Source organism: Gopherus evgoodei, chromosome 14 (assembly GCF_007399415.2).
Source record: "Gopherus evgoodei ecotype Sinaloan lineage chromosome 14, rGopEvg1_v1.p, whole genome shotgun sequence".
NCBI lineage: Eukaryota > Metazoa > Chordata > Testudines > Testudinidae > Gopherus > Gopherus evgoodei.
Window position 1 is genome coordinate 33723759 of NC_044335.1, and position 18784 is coordinate 33742542.

Genomic DNA, 18784 nt, shown 5'->3' on the forward strand with positions numbered 1-18784 from the left:
GTCTTCTTTTTGCTTTTTTAAAATCTGCTGTTTATTGGTTTCATTTGGTGACCTCTGGTTCTTGGGTTATGAGGAGTAAATAACACTTCCTTATTTACTTTCTCCACACCAGTCATGATTTTATAGACCTAGATCATATCCCCCCTTAGCTGTGTGAAGAAATATTTCCTTTTGTTTGTTTTCAATCCGTTGCCTATGAGGGTGAACCATGGATTTATCTAGAGCAGCTTTTCTCAAACTGGAGTCCGCAGACCCATGGGGATCTGCGAGGGAACTTTATGGCGTCTGCGGGTCCTGCTGACAAACTCTTCCCTCTCCCTCTCTCAACTACTCCACCTGGAAACGGCTGCCAGCTCCCTGTGGCCCCATGGCAGTTAGTGAGGCTCCGCTCACGGCCCCTGCCCAAGTGCTGGCTCCGCAGTTCCCATTGGCCAGGAAGGGGCAGGGCAGGGGAGGGTCCCCAAAAATTTAAAAATCAAAGTGTGGGACCTCAGGTTGCTACCATTTGAGAACTGCTGATCTAGAGGTGATATAATATCTTTTGTCTTGTCATTTATCCCTCTCCTAAGGATTCCTAACATTCGGTTTGTTTTTTGGATTGCCACCGCACTTTCAGTGGATGTTTTACTCCCGGGGGAATTCGGCACCACTGCGCATGTGCAGAATTTATGTCCAATGCAGATTTCTGTGCTTCCCTGCAAAAAAATGACTTTCTGACGGGGAAGCAAAGGGAAGCCACAAGAGCGGTCATGTGACCCTCCCAGCCGTATGTTTCAGGTGCCCAGGGCAACCAGCGGAGAGGTAAATCACTGTGGGGCAGGGGGCAGGACTGGGAAAGACCCAGCTAGTGGCTCCTACCCTCTGCTGGGTTCAGCTGCTAGTCCCGGCTGGGTTGGGGAGGACAGGACTTCCTCTTCCCCTGCAGGGCAATTGGGACCAGGTCAGACCCACTCCCTGATTTCTCCCCCAGCTGCAGGAAGCTCTGAAAACTCCCTCCCCACACACACTTCCTGCACCCATCGCTTCTCAGCTGAAGGGGGAGGGATCCCTGTACGGGAGCTGCTCCCCCATCCATCCAACCCATGTGCATCCAGACACCCTCATACGCAGACTCTCCCGCCGAGCCTCACCCCCCCGCACTCAGAACCTACCCTGATGAGCCCCACTCCCGCTGCACCTGGACCACCCCAATGAGCCATCTGCACTCAGATCCCAACCCCACTGAGCCCCAGCCAGCTGCACCTAGATCCCCTCCCCACTGAGCCACCCACTCCAGGGTCCACCCTGCTGAGCCCTAACCACCTTCACCCTAACCCCCTGCAGAGTCCCACTATCTTTGCATCCAGAACCTCCCAACAAGCTCCTGTGCATCCAGATTCCCCCCACCTGCAGATCCCCCACTGAGCTGCCTGCACCCAGACTGCCCCACCCAGAACCCTCTCAACCCACACCTGCATCCTGCCTTGCTGAGCCTGCCTGCCCCACACCTGGTGCGCCTGGCACAGAGGGCAGGGCCTTGGGGTGATTCTGGGGCAGGCTCGGTTCTTGTGCTGTGTCAGGGTTGGGTGCAGCCTCACTGCTGAGTCCGTGTCCTGGGGGGAGCTGCACAGTGATCTGCCATCTTTATGCAGCCAGTGGCCCGTGCTCCCCAGTGCCAGGCTGGAGCTTCCACATTTATTTGACAAATAACATTTGCAGAAATTTAAAACACTGTGCGTGGAATTTTTGGAGCAGAATTTTTAACGTTTTGGCGCAGAATGCCTGCAGGAGCAATGTTTTCAGAGAACTAGCCACAATGACTCCAAGATCTTTCTTCAGTGGTCACAGCTAATTTAGACCGCCTCATTTTATACGTATAGTTGGGATTACATTTACCAGCTTGCATCACTGTGCACTCATCAACACTGAATTTCATCTGCCACTTTGTTGTTCAGTCACCCAGTTTTGTGAGGTCCCTTTGTAACTCTTCACAATCTGCTTTGGTCTTAGCTATCTTGAGTAGTTTTGTATCTTCTGCAAATTTTGCCACCTCACTGTTTACCCCTTTTTCCAGATCATTTATGAGTACGTTGAACAGCCCTGGTCCCACTACAGACCCCTGGGGGACACCACTATTTACCTCTCTTCATTCTGAAAACTGACCTTTTATTCCTACCCTTGGTTTCCTATCTTTTAATCAGTTACCAATCCATGAGATGACCTTCCCTCTTATGCCATTACAACATACCTTGCGTAAGAGCCTTTGGTGAGGGACCTTGGCAAAGGCTTTCTGAAAATCTTAATACACGTATTAGGGGTGGGCAAACTTTTTGGGCCGAGGGCCACATCTGGGTGGGGAAATTATATGCAGGGCAGGCGCAGGGGGTTGGGATGTGTGAGGGGGTGCGGTGTACTGAAAGGAGCTCAAGGCAAGGGATTGGGGCAGAGGAGGGGTGTGAGGTGTGGGAGGGGGTTCAGGGAAGGGGGTTGGGGTGCAGGAGGGGTACAGGATGCACCAGGGAGCTCAGGGCAAAGGGTTGGGGTACAGGCGGGGTGTATGAAGGGGCTCAGGGCAGGGAAATGGGGTGCAGGAGGGGTGCAGGGTGCTGGCAGGGGGCTTAGGGCAGGGAGTTGAGGTGCGGGGGTACAAGGGGGCTCAGGACAGGAAGTTAAGGGGCAGGAGGGGTGCACGGTGCCAGCAGGGGAATTAGGGTAGGGAGTTGGGGGGTGGGGTGCAGGAGGGGTGTGGGGTGTATGAGGGGGCTCAGGGAAGGGGTTTGGGGTGCAGGAGAGGTTTGGGGTGCAGGCAGGGGGCTTAGGGCAGGGAGTTGGGGTACAGGAGGGGTGCGGGGTGTCTGAGCGGGCTCAGGAGTGCTATGCAGGCAGGGGAATTAGGGCAGAGAGTTGGGGTGCAGGGTGTACGGGGGCTCATGGCAGGGAGCTGGGGTTCAAGAGGGGTGCGCAGTGCAGGCAGGGGAATTAGGGTGGGGAATTGGGCGGTGGGGTGCAGGAGGGGTGTAGGGTGCAGGCAGGGGGTTAGGACAGGGAGTTGTGGTGCGGGCTGTACGAGTGGGCTCAGGGCAGGGAGTTGGGGGGCAGAAAGAGTGAGCGGTGCTGGCAGGGGAATTAGGGTGAGGAGTTGGTGGGTGGGGTGCAGAAGGGGTGCGGGGTGTACGAGAGGCTCAGGGAAGGGGGTTGGGGTGCAGGAGGGGTGCAGGGTGCAGGCAGGGGGCTTAGGGCAGGGAGTTGCAGTGCAGGGTGTATGAGTGGGCTCAGGGCAGGAAGTTGGGGTGCAGGAGGGGTGCGCAGTGCAGGCAGGGGAATTAGGGTGGGGAGTTGTGGGATGGAGTGCAGGAGGGGTGCGGGGTGTATGGGTGGGTCTCAGGGCAGGGAGTTGGGGTGCTGGAGAGGTGCGCAGTGCAGGCAGGGGGCTCCGGGAAGGGGGTTGGGTGCAGGAGGGGTGTGCGGTGCAGGCAGGGGAATTAGGGCAGGGAGTTGGGGGATGGAGTGCAGGAGGGGTGTAGGGTGTTGGGGGATGGAGTGCAGGACGGGTGCAGGATGTACGAGGGGGCTCAGGGCAGGGAGCTGGGGTGCAGGAGGGGTGCGCAGTGCAGGCAGGGGAATTAGGGCTGGGAGTTGTGGGATGGAGTGCAGGAGGGGTGTAGGGTGTTGGGGGATGGAGTGCAGGAGGGGTGCGGGATGTACGAGGGGGCTCAGGGAAGGGGGTTGGGGTGCAGGGTGCAGGCAGGCGGCTTAGGGCAGGAAGTAGGGGTGTGGGGTGAACGGGGGGTTCAGGGCAGGGAGTTGGGGTGCAGGAGGGGTGCGCAGTGCAGGCAGGGGAATTAGGGTGGGGAGTTGGGGGCTGAGGTGCAGGACAGGTGTGGGGTGAATGAGGGGGCTTAGGGCAGGGAGTTGGTGTGCAGGAGCGGTGCGCAGTGAAGGCTGGGGGCTCAGGGAAGGGGGCTGGGGTGCAGGAGGGGTGCGCAGTGCAGGCAGGGGAATTAGGGTGGGGAGTTGGGGGGTGGGGTGCAGGACAGGTGTGGGGTGAATGAGGGGGCTTAGGGCAGGGAGTTGGTGTGCAGGAGCGGTGCGCAGTGAAGACTGGGGGCTCAGGGAAGGGGGCTGGGGTGCAGGAGGGGTGCGCAGTGCAGGCAGGGGAATTAGGGTGGAGAGTTGGGGAGTGGGGTGCAGGAGGAGTGCGCAGTGCAGGCAGGGCGTTCAGGGAAGGGGGTTGGGGTGCAGGAGGCATGCGGGCTCCGGGGTGACAGTGGCACACAACAGGGCCAGGGCAGGGTCCCTGCACGCCTGCCCTGTCCCCGGCCCCGCGTCGCTCCAGGAAGCGCTGAGGCCCCTGGGGCAGAGGGGGCGGAGGTCCCCGCATGTGCTGCCCTTGCCACGGGTCCAGGTACCTCCCCCGAAGCTCCCATTGGAGGCGGTTCCCCATTCCTGGCCAATGGGAGCTGTGGGGGCGGTGCCTGGAGGCAACGCACGGAGCCTTGTGACCTCCCGCCCGGGGGCTGCAGGGGCATGGTGCTGGTGGCGCCATGGGCCGTAGCCAAAGCCCTGAAGGGCCGGATCTGGCCTGTGGGCCATAGTTCACCCACCCCTGCACTATATCCCCCCATCCCCCTCCCATCCCCCTCATTGCCCCGGGCCCCCTGAACCGAAGTCACTACCCAGAAACCCCTCCCCCCACGTCCCCACCCCATGGACCCCCTCATTCCCACCCTTCTGGCCAGGGGCAGCAGGGTGCAGGACCCCTCACACCTGGCTCTGCTCCGGGTAACCCGACCTCCAGCACCGCGCTGGGTTTGTGCGGCTCCGCGTAATACACCAGCAGCTCCACGTCCCGGTCCCATGGGGGGGCCTCGGCCAGAGACACCTGGGGGGAGACAGACACCGTCACCTCCCCTCGGCTCCTGGGGGGGGGCAGGGTTCCCAGCTCAGTGCCCCCAATGCAGCTGGGGGGAGGGAGCAACTCCAGGTTAGGAGGGAGGGAGGGAGGAAGGGAAAAACACTCCAAAGGAAACACAGGGACTTGGCTCTTATTGCAGAAAACACTGGGAAAATTCTGACTTTGTTTGGCTAAATCTTTCCAATTTGAGGGTGATATTTTCCCAGCCCCCCATTTTCTTCCATTCAAAATCAAGGAGAGGGAAACTCCCAGAAAGCAAAGGGAACCAGGACCCCTCAAATATCCAGGATTTCACCCCCACAGGTTGGGCTCAACCCCTTGAGATTTTGCCCAGAGAACATGGGCAATTCCCCGGATCTGTTGGTGTCGCTCAACCCTCTTCCCCACCACCCCTGCCCTGCCCGAGAGCTCCCACCTCTGTATATGCTCATCCAGGACCCATGCCCCGTCCTCTGGAATCCACCCCTCAGCCCAGAGCCTCCATCACCCCCCTGCTCAGAGCTTCCCCCCCATATTGACCCTCCCAGTGGAGATAGTGGGGACCCAAGTGTCCGGGTGAGCCCTTACCTGGGCGCTGGTCCGGTTCCCAGATGTGTAGCTCAGGGGGGTGAGGGAGCAGTTGGAGAGCACGCGATCGATGCCGTGGGGTGACTGCAGCATGGCGCTCAGGTTCAGGGTATAGGGCAGCTCCCCCTGGGGGACTCGCGGGACCCCCTGGGTGATGTCCTCCCCGTCCCACCCTGCAGAGAGAGACACGGGGTGAGCATGGGGCCCAGGCAGAGACAGATGCATCCTGGAGGCGAATGCTTGGCTGTGAAGATGGTGTCGCCAGGAGTGCTTTGGATTTCTTGACCACGAGATGCTGTTCCAGGAAGAAGGACTGCTAAGCTGAGATGGGGCCCAGCTAGCGAGGAAGGGGAAGAGCATATTTGGCTACAGACTGGCTAACCTAGTGAGGAGGGCTTGAAACTAGGTTTGAAGGGGGCAGGTGACCAACTCCAGGTTAGGAGGGAGGGAGGGAGGGAGGTAAGTCAAGAACATGGAGACCTGGGAGAAGGTTTGAGATTTGGGGACAGCATGGGCTGTTATGGGAGGGATGAAGGAAAGACAAGACAGAACTGAGGGGAGTGGAATCAAATCAGTATCTTAGATGTCTGTATACTAAGGTGAGAAGTATGGGGAATGTGGAGGAAAAATGGTTTGAGGCCTAAACTTTGGTTAACAAACTGTATGTATGGCCTGAAGGTAGAAAAAGGGGGTGAAGGTAGAAAAAAGAAAGGTAGAAAGAAATTATAAAAGCAGAACTAACTGTAGAAACTATAGAAGCAAAACTAACCATTTGTAACAGCTTGTGATTAATAGCTGCCAGGTGACAGAGCAAGAAACCACAAAGGGCAAAACTAAGGAAAACAGGAAAAGCTGCTTTGCTTCATGCCTTATATGAATGTAAAGTTTTAAGGAAGTATATGTAATTTTTGTGGTTTTATCCTATATAAGCTCTCGTATTTTATCTATCCGGGTCGAGGAGTGGAGGGAGTTTGGCTGCCTTGGCTGACTCCCCTATTCATGCATGTTTGATTGATCAATAAAAGAGTCTCAGGCTAATCTGATCCAAAATTAATCGTGTGGTCGATTTTTCCACAACAGGAATAAGCAGGAAGAACTCGTAATGCTAGTAAATAAACACAACTATGACAGCTGGCATCACAGAGACTTGGTGGGATAATACACATGACTGGAATATTGGGATAGAAGGGTACAGCTTGCTCACTAAGGACAGGCAGGGGAAAAAGGGAGAAGGCGTTGCCTTATATATTAAAAAGGTGTATGCTTGGACTGAGATTTAGATGGAACTAGGAGACAGACTTGTTGAAAGTCTCTGGGTAAGAATAAAAGGGGTAAAAAACAAGGGTGATGTCAGGGTAGGGGTCTACTACAGACCATCTAACCAGGAAGAACTAACAAAATCATTGAAAACACAGGACTGGGCGGTGATGGGGGACTTCAACTACCCAGACATCTGTTGGGAAAACACAGCAGGGCACAGATTAGATAAAAAGTTTGTGGAATGTAGTGGAGACAATTTTTTACTTCAGAAGGTGGAGAAAGCTACCAGGGGAGAGGCTGTTCTGGATTTGATTTTGACAAATAGGGAGGAACTGATGGAGAATCTGAAAGTGGAAGGCAGCTGGGATGAAAGTGATCACGAAATGGTAGAGTTCATGATTCTAAGGAATGGTAGGAGGGAGAACAGCAAAATGAAGACACTGGACTTCAGCAAGGCAACTTTATCAAACTCAGGGAGTTGGCAGGTGAGGTCCCATGGGAAGTGAGTCTAACAGGAAAAACAGTTAGAGACAGTTGCAATTTTTCAAGGACACAGTTTTAAGGGCACAAAAGGAAACTTTCCCACTGCATAGGAAAGATAGAAAGTGTGGCAACAGCCCACCCTGGAGTAACCAGGAGATCGTCAGTGATCTAAAAATCAAATTAGTCCAACAAAAAGTGGAAACTCAGTAAAATCACAAAGGATGAATATAAACACATAACACAAGTATGTAGGGACAAAATTAGAAAGACCAAGGCACAAAACAAGATCAAACCAGCTAGAGACATAAAGGGTAGCAAGAAAACATTCTACAAACACATTAGAAACAAGAGGAAGATGAAGGACAGGGTAGGCCCATTACTCATTGGGTGGGTGGAGGGAATAACAGAAAATGCGGAAATGGCAGAGGTGCTTAATGACTTCTTTGTTTTAGTTTTCACCAAGGAGGTTGGTGGTGACTGGATGTCTAACACAGTGAACACCAGAGAAAATGAGGTAGAATCAGAAGAGGCTAAAATAGGGAAAGAACAAGTTAAAAATTACTTAGACAAATTAAATGTCTTCAAGTCCTCAGGGCCTAATGAAATGCATCCTAAAATACTCCAGGAGCTGACTGAAGAGATACCTGAGTCATTAGCAATTATCTTTGCAAAGTCATGGAAGATGGGAGAGATGAAAAGGGCAAATCTAGTGCCTACCTGTAAAAAGGGAAATCAGGACAGCCCAGGAAATTACAGACCAGTAAGATAATGGAGCAAATAATTAAGCAATCAATTTGCAAACACCTAGAAGATAATAAGGTGCTAAGTAACAGTGACCGTGGATTTGTCAAAAGCCAATCCTGTTAAACCAGCCTGACAGCTTTCTTTGATAGGGTAACAAGCCTTGTGGATGGGGGGAAGCAGTAGATGTGGTATATCTTGACTTTAGTAAGGCTTTTGATACTGTCTCCCATGACCTTCTCTTAAACAAACTAGGGACATGCAACCTAGATGGAGATACTATAAGGTGGGTGCAAAATAGTTAGAAAACCATTCCCAGAGAGTAGTTATCAGTAGTTCACAGCCATGCTGGAAGGGTATAACGAATGGGGTCCCGAATAGATCAGTTCTGGGTCCAGTTCTGTTTAATATCTTCATCAATGATTTAGATAATGGCATACAGAGTACACTTGTAAAGTTTGCGAAAGATACCAAGCTGGGAGGGGCTGCAAGTGCTTTGGAGGATTGGATTAACATTCAAAATGATCTGGACAAACTGGAAAAATGGTCTGAAGGACAAATGCAAAGTACTCCATTAGGAAGGAACAATCAGTTGCACACATACTAAATGGGAAATGACTGCCTAGGAAGAAATACTGTGGAAAGGGATGTGGGAGTTATAGCGGATCACAAGGTAAATATGAATCAACAGTGCAACACTGTTGCAAAAAAAAAGGGAACATCATTCTGGGCTGTATTAGCAGGAATGTTGTAAGCAAGACACGAGAAGTAATTCTTCCATTCCACTTGGCTCTGATTAGGCCTCAACTGAAGTATTGTGTCCAGTTCTGGGTGCCACATTTGAGGAAGGATGTGGACAAACTGGAGGGAGTCCAGAGAAGAGCAACAATAATGATTAAAGTTCTAGAAAACAGGACCTATGAGGGAAGATTGAAAACATTGGGTTAGTTAGTCTGGAGAAGAGAAGACTGAGAGGGGACATGATAACAGTTGTCAAGTATGGATAACGTTACAAGGAGGAGAAAAAAATTGTTCTTCTTAACCTCTGAGGGTAGGACAAGAAGCAATGGGCTTAAATTGCAGCAAAGGAGGTTTAGGCAGGACATTAGGAAAAGCTTCCTATCCGGGTGATTAAGCACTGGAATAAATTGCCTAGGGAGCTTGTGGAACCTCCAACATTGGCGATTTCTAAGAGCAGGTTAGACAAACACCTGTCAGGAATGGCCTAGATAATTAATCCTGCCACAAGTGCAGGGGACTGGACTAGATGGCCTCTTGATGTCCCTTCCAGTCCTATGTTTCCATGGGGGGAATGGGCCATTGAGGGGTATGGGGGGATGCTGGGATATCAGGAGAGGGCCCAGGGGGAGTCACATACCCTGGAGTGGGGATTGCAGGGCGGAGGGGGGGCTTACCATGGGGTACATAGTAGTGACCTATGGGTCTATGAAGGTCTCTGGGAGTCTTTCCCTGTGGGGTATGCAGCAGGGGCTAGGGCACCTTGTGGGGTTACAGGCTGTGGGGTCACTCGCTATAGGGTGTGCAGTAGGAGTGCTGGGGACTGCGGGTCTCACCAGGCAGGCTAAAGTGGCAGGGGGATCTGTGGGTCTCACCGTGGGGTGTGTAGCGGGGGCGCAGCACGGCTGGCAACATGTAGCGGGCGGCTCCATCTGGCTCTAGCGGCAGCTCACAGACGTAGCGCAGGGTCAGCGCCGCCTCCTCCCCAGGGGACAAGTTCCCCAGGGAGCTGCTGAAAACGTCGCCCCCGGCCCTTTCCTGCTGCAGCAGGAACGAGCTCTGCCCCCCAGCCAGCGCGTCCCCGTACAGCTCCTGTGCCTGCCGGAGAGACAGCGTCATCCTGAGATCCCCCTGCCCCTGAGATCCCCTTGCCCTGCCCCCCAACCAGCACATCCTCATACAGGTTACTTCTGGGAGAATTCTGCACCACGGCGTTTTCGCAGAATCCACATCTGGCACAGAATCCCCCCCACCCCCTCCACAGAAAATACATTCTGCCCAAGAAGTGCTGCAGTTCCACCTTCGCCCACCAGAGGCCAGGTGTTCTTCACAGCATCCTGCCCACGGAGCCAAGTTAGGACAGAGTGGGGCACATGGGGTTGCAGGGGGTGGTGGTCACAGGGTGGGGTTCAGAAGGGCTGGTAGGGGGAGAGACTGGGCTGTGGGCTCAGGAGCTAGTGCGGTGACACCATTGAGCCAAGGACTGAATGGGAGGGGGGCTGCAGGGCCACACGAGAGCAAGGGAAGGGGGATGCAGGGACACACAGGGATGGGGAAGAGGCTCCAGAGATCGATGGGGGGTTTCTGACTGAATGGGAGAGGCTTGGGGTGAGCCAGGGTCTGCATGGGGGAGGCTCCCCAACTCCCTAACAATCCCTCCCCCTCAAAAAACCTGTTCCATACTTCTCCCACCCACCCCCAACAATCCTCGAGGTTCACTCCAGACTCCTTCCCTCTCCCTCAGCTCCTCCGTTACCCCTGACTCCCCCAAGCCTTTGTTCTGCTTCTGAGGGGGGGCAGGAAATCCGGTTCTATATTGTAGTTTCAATAAATTCTTACAGCAAGTTCTGCATGAATAGGCCTCAGAAGGAATGTATTCGTTGAAAAAAATTCCCAGAATCTTAGTTTTGGTCTGTGTTGTTACAGAGGTACTTGCTGACACTATTTTAAAATAAATTAACAAAATAATGGAAACTGGCATGATTACATTGTGTAATTTTGACAAAAAAATGCAAACTTTTAACTTTTTGGTGCCTCATTCCCCCAGGAGTAACAGCTCCTGCACCTGCCTGTAGTGACAGGGTCAGCCCGAGCTCTCCTTATCCCAAGAGATCCCACTGCCAGCGTGTGTCCGTGCAGCTCTTGTGTGTGCGTCACCCCAAGATTCCTCATTCCCCCGACATCCTCCTGCCCTGCCCCCTGGCCAGATGTCCCGGTAAAGCTCTTGTGCCTGCTGGGAGAGATAGAGTTACCCTGAGATCCCCCAGCCCCCCAACAGCGCACTGCCCTGCCCCCTAGCCAGCATGTACCTATACCCTGCCCTCTGGCACCGTCTCTCCCCCATGGGACCCATGCCTCCCGGTACCTGTTTCTTCTCTCGGAGCTGAGCCTGGATGCAGGTGCCCCCCAGACGGGCCTGGAAGGCATAGATGGCCGCCTCGGCATCCACGGGGAACACGAACACGGCCTCCACGGGCCCCTGCTCATCGTTCTTGTAGAGCAGCTCACAGCCCACGTCCGCCACAAAGCCTCGGATCAGCACCGTCACCGAGCCGCTGCGCAGGGGCACTGGGGGGAGAGGGAGATCAGCCACGGGCCCCTCTGACCCCCACGGGCGCCGGGGGAGTGGGACATGAGCCACAGGCCCCTCTGACCCCCATGGGTGCCAGGGAGTGGTACGTCAGCCATGGGCCCCTCTAACCCCCATGGGCACCGGGGAAGGGGGATGTCAGCCATGGGGCCCCCACAACACCTCCCATGGGCTCCAGGGGAGGGGGGCATCAGTAATAGGACCCCCTCGCCACCCTGCCCTGACTCACCTGGCTTGTTGGAACTGTTCAGGAGGCCACAGCTCATCATCTTGGTCTGGGGTTGGGGATCTGTGCAGGGGTAGGGTGTGTGGTGAGATACAGGGTTCCTGTGGAAACTGATGGGCACAGGGAGTGTCCCCAGCAATGGTTCTGAGACCCTAGCCGCACCCCCCGGCTCAGCCAGGTCCTGTGGCAGGGAGTCCCCCAGGCTCATGGGCCTAGCTCAGAGATCAGAGTGACGGCTCCTCTCGGGCCCCCCCGGGTTCCCTTTCCTGCACACGGCACCAGCCTCCAGTAAGTAGGGGCAGACCGGGACCAGGGCACAGCTGGGAACTGGATGGAGAAATGTGTGTGTGTGGGGGGTAACAGGGATGGATGGACAGACGGACGGGAGGGGGTGGGGTGGGGATGGATGTTTGGATGGAGGAACGGCTGGGGGCCAGGGGAGGGGTGGAGAAATGTGGGGGAGCATCATGGGGCCCTGCACTTCTGCTGAGGAGGGGGACGCCCCCACTTGCCCAGAGTGGGGTGGACGCACCCCATCATCAGGACTCTCAGCCAAGCCAGACAATCAGGGACTACCGGCTGCCCACATGGACCCAGCCCCCGGCAGAGACTGGGGTATGGCTGAGAGATGGAAATGTAGGGGGATGGATGGACAGACAGAAGGAGGGGCGTGGGGATGGAAGGAGATGTGGGTGGGGACGCACAGACAGAAGAGGGAGTTGGACAGGCATGGGGGGTGAGGATGGACAGACAGATGGAAGTGGGGGTTGGACAGAGTGGGGGGTGAAGATGGACAGATGCACGGAAGGGGGGTTGGACGGGGGGTTGAGGATGGACAGACGCACAGAAGGGGGGTTGGACAGAGTGGGGGGATGAGGATGGACAAATGAATGGAAGCCGGGCTTGGACAATGCAGGGGGCTGAGGATGGACAGATGGATGGAAGGGGGGTTGGACAGTTGAGGGGGTGAGGATGGACAGAAGGGAGGTTGGACAGTGCAGGGGGGTGAGGATGGACAGAAGGATGGAAGGGAGGTTGGACAGTGCAGGGGGGTGAGGATGGACAGAAGGACGGAAGTGGGGTTAGACAGTGCGGGAGGTGGGTGAGGATGGATAGAAGTTGGGGGCAGCTCTGACCCAGCAAGTTGCTGAATTTCCTGCACTGGCTCCGATCCGAACTCCCCCCGCCCCCGCTGCCAGGGCCCTGGTCCCAGCGCCTCGCTATCCCCTGCTGGACAGAGCCAGACCTGCCCGTCCAGGGTCATAGACCCCGCTCTGCTGAGGGGAGTCCCTGTGACTCCTGGGGCCGGCACGGGGGGGGGGGGGCTCCGTGGGCAGGGCTGGGCCGTGACTCCAACCCTGCCCCCTGCACTGTACATCCACCTTGCGCAGTGCTGGAGGTGGGAGACACAAGGCCTTCCCTGGCTATGTTAGAGGCACAGCACACACACACTTGTATCCCCGGCTTGGGGGTGGGGGTGGGGCAGGACTCCTGGGTCCTATCCTGTTGTGGGGGCAGCCAGGACTCCTGGGTTCCCTCCCCGCCTGGGGGCCCTGAACCCCAGGGGAGGGGACTGTGGGTGTCCCAGGGGCCCCGTTACCTTCACTAGCCCAGACCCAGACGCAGAGACTGGAAAAGCAAAACTGAAAGTCACTTTTCTAGGCTAGCCCCACCCTGGCCAGTCAGGGAGAGTCTGGAATTGTCTACGTGGCGATTGGGGAGGTCCCGGATGACTGGAAGAAGGCTAATGTAGTGCCCATCTTTAAAAAAGGGAAGGAGGAGGATCCGGGGAACTACAGACCAGGGCTGCCCGGGGGGGGCAAGTGGGGCAATTTGCCCCAGGCTCCACAGGGCCCCCCACGAGAGTATAGTATTCGATAGTATTGCAACTTTTTTTTTATGGAAGGGGCCCCCAAAATTGCTTTGCCCCAGGCCCCCTGAATCCTCTGGGTGGCCTTGCTATAGACCAGTCAGCCTCATTTCAGTCCCTGGAAAAATCATGGAGCAGGTCCTCAAGGAATCAATTCTGAAGCACTTAGAGGAGAAGCAAGTGATCAGGAACAGTCAGAATGGATTCACCAAGGGCAAGTCATGCCTGACTAACCTAATTGCCTTATATGATGAGATAACTGGGTCTGTGGATGAGGGGAAAGCAGTGGACGTGGACGTTTTATTCCTTGACTTTAGCAAAGCTTTTGATACAATCTCCCACAGTATTCTTGCCAGCAAGTTAAAGAGGTATGGGCTGGATGAATGGACTATAAGGTGGATGGAAAGCTGGCTAGATCGTTGGGCTTAACGGGTAGTGATCAATGGCTCCATGTCTAGTTGGCAGCCGATTTCAAGCGGAGTGCCCCAAGGGTTGGTCCTGGGGCCATTTTTGTTCAATATCTTCATTAATGATCTGGAGGATGGCGTGGACTGCACTCTCAGCAAATTTGCAGATGACACTAATGTGGGAGGAGTGGTAGATACGCTGGAGGGTAGGATAGAGAGGGATCTAGACAAATTAGAGGATTGGGCCAAAAGAAATCTGATGAGGTTCAACAAGGACAAGTGCAGAGTTCTGCACTTAGGACAGAAGAATCCCACGTACTGCTACAGACTAGGGACTGAATGGCTAGGACGCAGTTCTGCAGAAAAGGACCTAGGGGTTAGAGAGGACGAGAAGCTGGATATGAGTCAACAGTGTGCCCTTGTTGCCAGGAAGGCTAATGGCATTTTGAGCTGCATAAGTAGGGGCATTGCCAGCAGATCGAGGGACATGATCATTCCCCTCTATTCGACATTGGTGAGGCCTCATCTGGAGTACTGTGTCCAGTTTTGGGCTCCACACTACAAGAAGGATGTGGAAAAATTGGAAAGAGTCCAGTGTAGGGCAACAAAAATGATTAGGGGTCTGGAGCACATGACTTATGAAGAAAGGCTGAGGGAACTGAGATAGTTTAGTCTGCAGAAGAGAAGAATGAGGGGGGGATTTGATAGCTGCTTTCAACTACCTGAAAGGGGGTTCCAAAGAGGATGGATCAAGACTGTTCTCAGTGGTGGCAGATGACAGAACAAGGAGCAAAGGTCTCAAGTTGCAGTGGGGGAGGTCTAGGTTGGATATTAGGAAACACTATTTCACTAGGACGGTGGTGAAGCACTGGAACGGGTTACCTAGGGAGGTGGTGGAATCTCCAAAGCCACCACCTCACCTTACATCTGCGTCTTCTCCAGGGTCCAGGCACCTAATTAGTGGAGCCATTCCTGCATGGCTCCACTGATTAGATGGGTGACCCTTCATTCTTTCGTGTGCGACTGCCCAGGCATGCACCTTAGAGGAAACTATCTGTGGATCACCTGAATGGAGCTCATGGACCACAGTTTGAGAACGTCTGTTCTAGGGGACAAGGACCTGCCCCTTAGGACACCACAACCAGCTGTTTCACAGCCTGCTCCTCCCACATACCAGGCACTGGCTGTGCTGCGGTGATGCTGCGAGTTGGACGCTTGCTCTGGCAGTGCCAATGCGCCCTCAGGCTCTGGATGGTAGGACCCTTTTCCCCAGCGTTGGTGCCCCCATTGAGGTTGGGCCCCCCCTCCGAGTCCGGCCTGCAAGGCTTCTGGGCTGGGGGCATCTCCCTGTGCTGGGCTGTCTGCTCAGGGTCCTCCCTCACTCTCCGACACACATGGGTGTGCACACAGGTGCAGGGGGAGTCACGCTCTGAGGTTTACATGGCCTGGCTCGTGCAGGACTTGGTCAGCACACAGAACAGCTTCTCCACATGCACTAACGGTCTAACCAAAAGACCCTACCCCAGTAATGTACACCAGTGTTTATATTTTTGCGGAGACCTTCCATGCCACCCGCAGGTGAACTTGACTGTAACCACCAGACCCAGGGGATTACGATATCCTTATGCCCTCTGCCAACTGGCATCCAGTGGACCTGCCTGGGGCACAGGGTTCCGTGGCCTGCTCTGGGGAGCTGTTTTCTAGTCACTCCCCAGCTGGTGCCCTCCGGAGATAGTCACAGCTCTGTGGGGCTCGGGTGGGTTCCCTGCTCGCTGGAGTTGCCGGGAGCCCCCAAATCCCTGGGCTGGGACGTGTGCCTGGCACACCATGCAGAAGCCTGACACTGTGGGAGGCCCTGGGCAGAGATGTCCCGAGAGAACCGACAGCCCTGGGCCTGAGCCCCTACCAGACACTGGGAGGGCGTTGAGGTAGCGAATGCTCTGGCAGTTCGGAGCAGGCTGGCTGGCTCAGGAGAGAAAGGCTGGAACAGCCGCTTTTCCCTCTAGGTCTCCGGGTCCAAACCCAGCCCCAGGGAGCAGCGGCCCAGCGGTGCCCCTTCTCACCTCTGTCCTGGGGTGTTCAATGACAACACCTGCCAAACGCCCCCTCCACCTGGATCCCCTCAGCGAGACCAAGGGCTGGCCAGCCGGCCTCACCGAGAAAGTGGGGCCCGAGCCCCCAAGGCCTCCCCACACAGGTGGGGACAGCTGGCACATCGCCCCAGCAGGCTGTCCAGGGCAGCTCTGCGGCCTGGTGCTGATGAAGCTGCGGAGATGCTGTGGCTCAGGTGCTGAAGCCTGGGGAGAGGTGAGGAGCCAGAGACTGAGCCCCAGTCTGAGCTGTCTGCATAGCTATGGGGCTGGCCCAAGCCCTGCTGGCACAAGTCTGTGGCCCCAGGCCGGGAGCCGCGCTGCCGAATGCAGTGTGCAGAATAGAGACAGAAAGCTACGGGGCACTTAGGCTACGTCCAGACTACCCGCCGTATCGGCGGGTTAAAATCGATTGCTCGGGGATCGATATATCGCGTCTAATCTAGACGCGATATATCGATCCCCAAGCGCGCTTATATCGATTCCGGAACTCCATCAACCCCAACGGAGTTCCGGAATCGACAGGGGAAGCCGCGAACATCGATCCCGCGCGGTGTGGACGGGTGAGTAATCCGATCTCAGATATTTGACTTCAGCTACGTTATTCACGTAGCTGAAGTTGCGTATCTAAGATCGATTTCCCCCCCGTAGTGTGGACCAGCCCACAGAATGGCTCGCACACCTGTTCTCTCCACGGGCCGGGCCTAGGACTCAGCAGTTCCTGGGCTCCAGCCTGCAGCTCTCCCCACTAGGTACTGCTGTCTCTCAACCTTGGGGAACATGCAGAAAGCTCCTGGAGGAGAGATGTTAACTTCTGCCTCTGCGTCTCTGTGCAGGGCTCCGGGGAGCAAGCTGCCAAGAGCCCTTGGAGAACAGAGCCAGATAAACCCCCTTCCCACAGAGCCAGGAAGTGACTGCCAGGGAGCTCGTCTGCGCAGAGCGATGGGTCAGAGTCTGTTTCTGTCTGGGCCGGAGGAGTGTGAGACACAGAGGAGCTCGCAGGTTGCTCTGCCTTTGGTCTTGAACCGCTAACATGATGCCAGCATTCGAGAGAGCTAACTGTCTGCACGAGACATGCCGGTGGCATAGCTGCGGTGTAGACGCCACTCCGGCGCCTGGCACTGCCAGAAACCCGGATCTCGGAGGCCTCAGCGACGTCGACAGGAGAGTTCATCCCTTGCCTAGTGGGGTCCCCAATGGGGCAGAGCTCAGCTTCCTCCCAGGCATGAAGTGCTCCCAGCTTGGCAGTGCATACCAGCCCGAGACCGGAGTGAATCTGTGACAAAGCACTGGATGGGACCAGGGGCTCTCTGAGGGAGGGGGAAGCCCCATGTAAGCTGCAGGAAGTCGAACCCCCAGCACAGTGAGGTAGCGGGCCGGGGCACAGGAGACCAGTTTCACCAGTATGTTATGACGCCCAAATGTTGTAAGTGTCACCAAAGCTTCCCGGACATTGGACTTTCCAAGGAACGGCAAGTGAATTGCAAAATCCAGTGGAATGGCCGAGTGTGTCCTCTACTGCTCCACTGTTTCTACACGGGTGTTTGCTAGAGACAGCTGGACAAGTGACCTAAGAGCAGACATGTGCACACACTGGGCACTGGGCATGGAGGTAAACGCGAGTTCTCATTCTCACTTTGTAAATGCCCAGTATCTTCTCTGCTCTTTGTTGTGCTTTTGACTCCTCTTTCTCTGATCACTCTCTGTGTCCTCCCCTCAGCACTGGGCAGCCAAAGCAACAAATGCCCAATTGAATAGCCCTCACCAAGTTCCCTCTCCTGTGACTCTCCGACCTCCAGGAGCTGCAGATTCTGCACTTCATGGTGTTTCCAGTCATTTACCTGGCCACCTTGGTGGGGAATCTTCTCATCCTCACAGCCGTAGCCCTCAATCACCACCTTCACACTGCCATATTCTTCTTCCTGGGCAACTTGTGTTTCCTTGACCTCTGCTACCTCTCCATCACCATCCCCAAGTCCAGGGCCAACCCCCTAACCAACACAGCTGCATCGCCCAAGTCTTCTTGGTCGTCACCTTTGCAAGCGCAGAGCTGACCTTGCTCATGGTAATGACCTATGAGCACTACATGGCAATCTGCTACTCCCCTTCCCCCCACGCTACGTCCCAACCATGAACAGAGGTGTGTGGAGCAGATAGCAGCTGCTTCGTGGCTCACCAGCATGTTGCATTCTGTGCTGGAAACCGGTAATACCTTTCTACTGGACCTCTGCCTGCTGCACCTGGTTGTGTTTTCTTTATTTACTTGCACCGCCATGTTCTCTTACATGTGTCCATGGTCCATGTCTTCCCTGCAGCAGGACCTGCTTGCCACCGTGTTGTATTCTGTGCTGCCACCAGTCCTGAACCCCGTCATCTACAGCCTGCAAAACAAGGAGCTAAAGCAGGCTCTGCGGAGAATTGCAAGCAAGATGCTTTTTGCCAAGATCCTGGATTCCTCACCCTGAGTTTCTATGTGGAAGAGTTGCACCTGTTTATCTCAAATCAGTTTGTAAATCCATCTAATTGAGCTGATGCAAACCCACATGGTCACCCTTATTTTGGGTTAAGGATGCCTGTCAGGGTTCCCTCTCCACTCTGAACTCTGGGGTACAGTTGTGGTGACCTGCAGGAAACCCCCCCTAAGCTTATATTCCACTGTTTTAGGTTAAAAACTTCCCCAAGGCACAAATTCCTTTCCTTGTCCTTGGACGGTATTGCTGCCACCACCAAGTGACTTAAACAAACATTTAGGAAGGGGACATTTGGAGTCCTATCCCCCCCCAAATATCCTCCCAAGCCCCTTCGCCCCCTTTTCTGGGGAGGCTTGAGAATAATATACCAACCGAATAGGTAAACAAGGTGAGCACAGACCAGACCCTTGGGTTTTTAGGACACTAAAAACCAATCAGGTTCTTAAA

The 18784-nt window shown here is 55.1% G+C and overlaps 1 protein-coding gene across 6 annotated transcripts in view; it reads right to left on the minus strand.

The window, feature by feature from the left end:
• Positions 1-18784, minus strand: part of LOC115634959 (von Willebrand factor A domain-containing protein 5A-like) — a 107426-nt gene that overhangs the window by 51835 nt on the left and 36807 nt on the right. For 3 of the 6 annotated variants that reach the window (XR_003996482.1, XR_003996481.1, XM_030533068.1), the window contains exons 1-6: positions 13100-13166; positions 11503-11562; positions 11049-11251; positions 9559-9781; positions 5462-5634; positions 4747-4861 (exon numbers count right to left, since the gene is read on the minus strand). Coding sequence is in view for 4 of the 6 variants with exons in the window: in XM_030533068.1 (XP_030388928.1) it covers positions 4747-4861; positions 5462-5634; positions 9559-9781; positions 11049-11251; positions 11503-11542 (754 nt within the window). In the remaining 2 variants the exon portion in view is untranslated. Of the gene's footprint in view, positions 1-4746; positions 4862-5461; positions 5635-9558; positions 9782-10522; positions 10603-11048; positions 11252-11502; positions 11563-13099; positions 13167-18784 lie in introns of those variants that run through there. The other 3 variants (XM_030533061.1, XM_030533062.1, XM_030533065.1) reach the window with 3 other exon arrangements.